The sequence below is a fragment of the Hippoglossus hippoglossus genome, chromosome 6, assembly GCF_009819705.1.
Source record: "Hippoglossus hippoglossus isolate fHipHip1 chromosome 6, fHipHip1.pri, whole genome shotgun sequence".
NCBI classification, from domain to species: domain Eukaryota; kingdom Metazoa; phylum Chordata; class Actinopteri; order Pleuronectiformes; family Pleuronectidae; genus Hippoglossus; species Hippoglossus hippoglossus.
The window spans coordinates 4,806,907-4,815,321 of record NC_047156.1 but is presented as its reverse complement, the minus strand read 5'-3'; the positions used below and the strand labels follow the sequence as shown (position 1 = coordinate 4,815,321).

At 44.4% G+C, this 8,415-nt stretch overlaps 1 protein-coding gene across 1 annotated transcript; it reads right to left on the bottom strand.

Moving 5' to 3' along the window:
* Positions 1-789: 789 nt before the first annotated feature.
* On the bottom strand, positions 790-8,136 carry lrrc29 (leucine rich repeat containing 29). Its single transcript, XM_034587361.1, has 12 exons — positions 7,801-8,136; positions 6,878-6,979; positions 6,617-6,751; positions 5,766-5,945; positions 4,772-5,077; positions 4,394-4,610; positions 3,945-4,102; positions 3,643-3,858; positions 3,304-3,516; positions 2,463-2,680; positions 1,116-2,370; positions 790-1,051 (listed from the first exon to the last, which is right to left on the bottom strand). Exons 1-11 carry the CDS (start codon positions 7,888-7,890, stop codon positions 2,202-2,204), a joined length of 2,004 nt encoding a protein of 667 aa, XP_034443252.1. The 5' UTR covers positions 7,891-8,136; the 3' UTR covers positions 790-1,051; positions 1,116-2,201.
* Positions 8,137-8,415: the final 279 nt, after the last annotated feature.

Below are 8,415 nucleotides of genomic sequence, written 5' to 3'. Positions count from 1 at the left end.
CAGTCGCTCCGGACACTTTACACAACCTGTCCTTCCAGCCCCCTGGTAAAATGTCTGTGTGAACCCATGTGAGAATACAGTGAGAAAAGGTCCGGAAAGTTCCAAAGTGAGCAAGCGGCCGTGTTGATGAAGTTTCTAATAAGCGACGGACGGGTTTCCATATGAAAACAAGGCGTCATAGAGGACCCTCATGAAGTTGTCAAATTGGAAGGACAATGAGATCACAGAGCTTTTGGCTGAGGCCAGTGAGGATGAGCTGTGAACAGAAACACGCGACTTCCGCAGCATAATTTATACGTCATGTCCTGAAGGCTCCGGACATTTTCCTGTAGTAGTGAACTCGTCTGACCCGGACAATCTCCTGCTGCCTTCTTTTTCCAGAGTTCATGTCTGACAACAGCTTTTGACAAAAGAGATTCTCGATGTTTGCTCCAGTAATGGTACTCTAAAATGTAATTTTTCAAATCAGTTTTATATTTCTAAATACATCTCAAACTCTGCATGGTACTTGGAGTGTCGCTGTGTGCAAGGCTGCTCGAGGATGTAGATGTTTTCTATCTGGTTGTGCACATTTCTCTTATATTCCTTTCTGCCGTTTCAGTTTTTTTTTTTTAAACGGGCATTAACTATTACACTGATTTCTCAAAATGTGGTACATTAGACTCATTTTCAACACGTTACATAGAAATATAATATTTTGCTTAAATATACCTTTGGGTACTCGCCTGCAGATCCCAGTGGCTCAGTGATGATGGAGCAGATCTGTACGACATTTCTTTTAAAGCAATGCAGATTCTCAAAAGGTACCAAGCTGACTTCTTCCCCCTCGTTCTCATCAAGAGCATCCATAAGCATTTGTGCAATTGTCACATTCAACAGTTTGACAATTAGAAAACAACTTGATCTTTAGATTTGTCTTGAATTAAATCTAAAGCGTGGTCATGTTATAAAAAGGTACTTGTTCTAATGTGATGCTCAGCCACCTCAAGCTTTCAGTAGCTTCTCAACAACTGACAGTTCTTCAGTATATCACAGTGTGTTTGAGTGTTTTCTGCCATTTTGTGGCATCAGGTCATTTCTATTCAGCTGAATTTCCTCTGCAGTGCGTTCCTGACACCCCCCCACACCACACCTCTGATGATATCCACTTTGAATCCTGTGCTTTTTGGTGAATTCACATGAATAAACAGTTTGATTTATACAGAGAAATAAACAGTACGTGTGTTTCTTTCATAGCATATTTGCCAACTATGGTTTATTTATAAAATCAGCATTTTGATCTACACGTCTACCTTTGTTGTTGTTAAAAAATCAAAATCACGTTGCTGAAGCTACAGTGGACAAGAGTCGGCATTTAAATCAAGTCAAAGCAAAATTAAAAAAAATTGGTCAACGTGAAGAGAAAACATTGAAATGACATTGAACAAAAGTGGTGTAAAATGTTATCTATGTGGGTAAATATGTATTCACTTTCTTACATATATTAATAATTAAGTTAGAATGTTAAAATAAACTTCTTATTCTACAATATAACAAGCAGAATATTTGGAATTCATTTACCATCTAGATACAAATGTGCCAGAAAACAATTCTCATTCACTTTAGACACTGAGAATGTTTTCTTCTTTCTTCATGAGCTGTGTTTCACTTCACAGCACTTCTCTTGATTTTGTTTGATACTTCTTGCTCCCCAACGCGCCTTGATCGCCACCTGGTGTTTGATTGCAGTATGGGTCATAAACCCCGCCTCCTCCATGTTAGCAGATGGGGCATGGGTCAAAATAAAAACTCAAAGATAACGTCAAATAAATTCTTCTCAAATATGGTTTCTGTGATTTTAAGCCGTTCTCACCACATAATGTCCGTATTTTCTTTAATAAGTTATTTGATAATGTAAAAACAGGGTAAAATGTTCCATCCATCAATCGCTACGGCGCAGACTCTGGTGCCAAATGACATCATCTGCGTATAGTAGAGACGCATCTTTTACTTACAGTCTATGGTTTGAATCCAAGCACGAACATACGCAAGTTAAACTTTACAAAATCAGGTGTTTCCTCGTTGGTTTGTTCCTGGCCAATAATTTATAACTAAAACAACACTTACTTCAGTTCTTGTGCAAATTGCTGAAATGTGCAGAAGCTCAATCACGGAGCAGGCTTTGGTTTGCAGTCTTTGTTATTGAAATGTCCAGTGGTCGTTCAGAGTGTCAGAGTGGGATCAGCCCCACCTATGAATTTGTATTGGACATTCTCCAGGAAGGGAAACTGTGACTGGAGGAGGTCCAATGTTGTTATGGAAATGTTTTTGCACCGTGAGATGTCGAGAGTCCTCAGACGCTTGCAGTGCTGCGCCAGGTGAAACAAGGATCTGCGGAGTTCAAAAGGTCAAAAGCTCAGGAATGGACGTTTTTAAAATCGATGGCTACATGCACTGCAGACGTGTGGTTGTGTGTCACTTACCGGTCCGTGATCTTACTACAACCGGAGAGGTAGAGATGCTGGAGTCTGTGCAGGTACGGTGCAGCCTCTGCCACTCCGCGGTCGCTGATGCCCGGGCAGTTGCTGAGACACAGGCTGGTGAGGCTGCGGCAGCGCCAGGCTACCGACACCAGGCTGTCGTCACTGATTTCTGGCAGCATGGACAGAGACAGACGTCGGAGGTCCGGGTGGTGCACCACCTGGGAAGAACAGAAACAACATAAACTAAGTCACGTTTTTAGCTCTTAAAATATTCCTGCTCCAGACTGAGGCTAAGATCATAATACATTTTTTGAAAATGGCATTTTCAAAATAAAACAATCTCTGTCCACATGAGCTTTAGAGCTCCAGATCAGTTTGAATCCCTCTTCATACTAACACACCTGAAAACACATGGGCGAGCCAGAGTAAACAGAAATTGCTCAAATAACAGCTCGTCTCTAACACATGTTAGCAGTTGTATCATTGTTAAATGCAGAATTTAACTGCACAAGAGCTGTTAGCTAAGACAAGTGGGTCAGCAACGCTTGTAATTGTTTATCCATGTTGCGTTTTATATAGGTAGCCACGCTAATGTTGGTTGTTTCTGACGGAAGGCGGTCATGAACCAGGAAGCTGACGAATCAGCGAAGACTACGCCATATCTGAAAAGACCCGATCAGGGAGCAGTGGAAGTGTCCACATCTTTGTTTCCAAACTAAAACAGGAACAGCAGTGCTTCCAAACTTCTCAGTTTTAGCGAGTAGTGTGAGTTAATACGTTTTAAAACAAAGAGGTAGTAGTATGGACGTAGCCTGAAACACTGGTCTCCGCGGCCTCTCACCTGTGTGATGCTGCTGTCAGTGAGCTTGGAGCAGCCGGAGAGGTCCAGCTCCTGCAGCCGGCTCAGAGCTAACAGCGACGCCCCGGCCTGCTGCTTGAACTGCTCCAGGTCATTCTGTGTCACCAGCTTGGGCCGCTCCTCAAAAGGCAAACGAGGAGGCTTGAAGAAGCCCATGTTGCCAAAGGTTCGGGTGAACCTGGGACCCTTGTCTTCCTGTGTTGAATAGAATATCATTACAACAGCGATGGCAGCTTTCACTGAGAAGATTGTGCTTTAAGAGAGAATAAGAGAAGCTCTGCTTTACTCCTCTAACAGTCTCCATCTCTCTGAGGCTCTTACCGTCTCCTCCTCAGGCTCACACTTGGTCGTTTCCACCATCCCCAGCAAACCCCAGTCTGTCACTTCTTTACACCAGCCGAGCCTCAAAACTACCAGCCTGTGCAGGTAGGTGGCGATAGCGCGCACAGACAGGTCTGTCATGTTGACGCATGAGGTCAGGTCCAGCTCACAGAGAGTATCCCCGAGAAGCTGGGTGAGAGAGAAAACTGCAAGATCCTGAAGAGAGAGGAGAGAAAAGCAAGTTTATTTTCCATTTATTTCTCATACAAATGTGCTTAAAACACACACAGACACTGACTGACCCTGATGTAGGTGCAGCTCTTGAGGCTGAGCTTCTCCAGCTGAGCTCTACTAGCACCAGACTCCCTCAAGCCTTTCACCATCTCTGACCCGCTGACGTGCAGACACTCGGACAGATCCAGACTCCTCAGGGACGACACAGACAGCAGCTCAGCGAGGCCTGTGGAGAACATGGAACCTTCATGCTCACGTGTTCATACTTTCTCGCAGATAGTGGTTCCCTCCCAATTAATCCTAATGTATTAATTAATTAATCCTAACACGATAGGATAGAGCAAACACCCATGACTGATCAGGCTCCTTAGGTTAGTGGTGAAAATGAATATCCCAATGAACTGACAATAGATGTCTCTTAATCCTACACACTGGGCCTTTAAGAGTAGCTGTTGTTCAAAGTGTTGTGTGGTGTCAGGAATACAGATACACAAAAACAGAAATACACTACGAGCACCTTTCTCAGTGATCCTCCAGTCGCGGGACAAGGAGAGGTGCGTCAGAGACTTCAGGCCCTGAGCTACAGCCTCCACAGACCTGCTGGTCAGCTCAGTGCAGCCACTGATGTCCAGTCTCTGAATGCTCGGCTGGTGCTTCACCAGAGCCTCCACTGAGTAGTTGGTCAGCTCCTTACAGCCCTGGAGGCACAGCTCCTCCAAGACCAGATCCTGAACCTGGGACAGAGGGAATATCGAGAAATGTTCTTTTTCCTCAAAGAAGTTAAAGGAGATACTAAAATCATGAAAGCCACAATTGTTGAAACAAATACAGACTTTTCTTTCTGTATAATCTGGAAATATGTCTTTAGATTTACTCTGACTTGAGTTATCCTGACCTGTGCAACAGTGCGTAGTGACTCGGGTGTGATGGAGGTTCTGCTGAGGTCCAGAGCCACCAGTGTGGATTTCTGCTCCGTCAACAGCCGCCTCAAGTTCCTCAGCGACAGTAACGCCGACGAGTCCTCGACGGCCCCCACCGGGCACCCCCGATACGGGTCGAACTCGAAAGCGATGTGGCATCCGGCCAGCGAGAGCCGGCGGAGGCGCGGGGTGCAGCTGGTCAGCCGATTAAAGGTGAGGTCGGAGAGGTAGCGCAGGTCGGACAGGTCCAGCTCCTCCAGGCCAGACAGAGCCGACCTGACCTGGAACGAGAGAACAAAGTTTGAACTGGTAATGGACCATTAAAACAATAAAGTCATGGAAACACATTGACGATAATCCATTGTAATACGGAGAGCAACGTCCAGCCACACTCATGATTATCTATTACTGCCAACGCCTTTACTTCTCAGGTGACGACAGATAACGTGAGCTAATAATTGTGATTCACGGCTAAGCTACATAGCAGGAAAATAGGATTACACAAATGTTAACAGATAAAGTTTGTAATGCCTTAACTTTATGGCTAATTATTATTTTATTGTTAGAAAACACACGCCTGAATCCAGGGTTTCTGCAGTAAGTAAACCCAGTTAAAGACTAGCGTTGCCTAGCTGGGACTTATATCGATCAGTGTGTGCAGATCCAAATAAAAGTGTTTATCAGTAGGCTTACACAAAAACTACTAAACCAAATAACGCCAAACTTGGTGGAGGGATGGGGCCTGGGCCTGAGAAGATGTGGATTAAGGGGCAGATTCTTTTCAACTGTAAGATCTAGAAAATCATGTGTAGGATTGTTCTGCCTTGGTGGAGGACGCTCTAGTGACTATTTTACTTCATCTACAGAGTTTATATGCAAGATAGTTTAACATGTACATGAGGTGGGACTGGTTTGTTGGCAGGACGGTCCAGCTCTCCAGATCTGTTACTGTTGCATGATGAAGAATACCTGCTGTCGGTGCTCCTCCCTGGAGAGGAATGCTCCAGACATGAAGAGGCTGTCCAGGCCCCTGAGGTCCAGCCTGCGGAGGGAGGTCAGGCAAGGAAGGAGGGCCAGCAGGGAGGTCTCCGTCACGCTGCTCCCAGGCAGGGCCAAGCTCTCCAGTTTGGAGCCCAGACTCAGACCCACCTGAGGAGGGAGGGACAGTTTCATTCACTGCCTCTTACCTCCAGGGCGTGACAGCATGACATGAGTGCGTGTTATGGGTACAATGTCACCTAACTTCCTCAAATAATTCAACTCTCTCATTGACACGCTGAGTAAACACTGGTGGGTTATACTTCGTCCTTAGGCAACGGTAAAGTTTTGCAACTTGTTAGGCACAAGTTTTTAATGGGAAGTTCAACATTTGCATGAGCACACAGAGATACACGCACAGTGATACGGGACAATGGGGGTTGTAAAGTAATCGCTGCAGCTGCTTTGGACTTTGGACCGTAAAACGTGTAACTGTGACTGTGCTATATCCTGGTCATTGTGATGGGAAGTTACAATAGTGAGCGCGATAATGTAAATTTAAGAATGCAAATTTATTGTTTGTCTTTAAGGAGGAGAGACTTTTCCTTTTTTCACTGGAGGCATTTTGTTTACGAGATGAATAAGATAAACTCCAACTGATTTTTTTTTTTTTAAGGCTTTCATAAGCCCTGTGGGTCGGGGACTTCTCTCAACCCACAAAGAAGCGTGTGATCAATGTAGGTCAAAAGAAGAGGTCATTTGATAATCAAACTGTCAGGACACATGGACAGAAATACTATCCACATTCACGCTTTACAAAGTAGTGATGAGTTGTTGAACACCTCCAGAAGCAGCGATCGGGACATACTGAAGCCATCGAGTTGGCTGATTATCAGGCTGCAGCAGGACTTGTTGCCCAGAGACCTGACCAGCTCCAGGGACGAGGCGGACGCCGGGAAGCAGAAGGTGACGTTCCTCTACACAAAGACAAACAGAGAGAGAGACAGCGGTGGAGGGAAGTTAACTCTGCCCTCAAGCGTAACTGCTCATGAAGACTGTGTCTCATGCATTGTGGTCCTCGTGGTGTCCTTTGAGCAAATCACCTGAAAGCGCAGGTCCTGGCTGGCGCTGTACCAGCTGCGGCAGACGAGTGAGGCCTCCTTCCTGTCCGACGCATGAAGGAAACTCAGGATGTAAACGATGATCTACAGCAGGAGGTAGAAATATAACACTGGGTTACATTACAGCTACCGACGCTGGAGGAGAAACGTTCCACCACACAATTTAACTGCTGTTCTATCCAATCGTCAACATCACATTTGAGCTGTGATTGTTCCAAACGCTAAAGCAAACTGGTTCAATTTAAAATAAAATCATGCAAACAATGATCCGCCTTCTGATTTTCTGCGTCTCCATGTGACCCCTGAAGCGATGATGACAGCTTAGCGGCAGGAAAACAGGAAACACAGCGACATGTGCTGATGTAAATCAATATTCTCTGGGATCACTGGGATCACTGGGATCACTGGTCCCGAGGATGATTATTTCTGGGGGGGTTGAAAACTTTGGGAACCTCTGGTCTATGGATGCGTCTCATTTGTTTCACTCATTGTGTGAGTACTTCAGCTCAGGAATACAAGTGTGTTAAATACACACTTATGTGTACATCTGAATGCACTTATACACATCTGTTGTTTTAATTTAGACATTATCTTTGATTGTATTATACTTATGTTATTGTGGATTTTAATATTTTCTATCATGGTGAGATTTTACCTTTAATTAATTAGAAGCCTGCAATAAGTCCATCCCCAGCACTGTGTGTATAATGTGTTTAACAGCTATTAGAAGTATTTGGTTGTAATTGTGCAAATAAATACAAATTAGTTAATTAACTTTCATTATTGTCTTTTGACTATAAAGATATAATATAAGATACAGGCTGATCCAGCATGGATGGACTGTCTCTGAGGAGGGAAAAGTATTTATATAAAAAAGCATTGTAATGAATGTGTTAGTGAGTCACCTCCATAGGAAGCCCATGTGTGTCCTCAGGTGTGTCCTCAGGTGAGTCCTCAGGTGTGTCCCTCTCGTCCTCTCCATCGTTGTCCCCCATCTCCTCTGTTAGTGAGAACACCTCAGGACCATGACAGGTCAACGCAGCTAGCCTCCAACTAGCTAGCTGCGCTGTGTAAAAAAGCAGCAGGTGTGCTAGCCGCTGTTAGCCCTTTAAGCTAACATAATGCTAAAAGAAGCGGACTCGTCTCATTTTGCGTTAACTCGCGAACATTTCACATTTCAGCTCCGCGTCTTCACTAAGCTACTTTACACTGAACTGTTCCCCGCGCTGCTCACTTCCGGCAGCTGACCGGCGAGCGGAAGCTCAGCGACGTCAGGGAGCGGAGCATTGTGGGAAATGTGGTTTGTTTTGTAACTGCACTGACAGTGTGTGTGTGTGTGTGTGTGTCACATTTTTCTATAATTTTTTGAATATTTTCTTTTATATAAAATAAGATTTCCTTTTTATTTCCTCACACTTATTACTAACTTACTTTTATTACTTACTGATGCTGATTCTTGACTCTTGCTGCTGTACTATTGCAAACTTCCCAATTGTGGGACTAATAAAGGATTATGTTAT

Coding starts and splice junctions, on each gene's coding strand:
- lrrc29 (XM_034587361.1), bottom strand. CDS start 7,890: ATGGGGGACAACGATGGAGAGGACGAGAGGGACACACCTGAGGACTCA. Junction 5,078..5,765: donor GGGAGGAGCACCGACAGCAG/GTATTCTTCATC, acceptor CTCTCGTTCCAG/GTCAGGTCGGCTCTGTCTGG. Junction 3,859..3,944: donor AGAGCTGCACCTACATCAGG/GTCAGTCAGTGT, acceptor CTCTCTCTTCAG/GATCTTGCAGTTTTCTCTCT.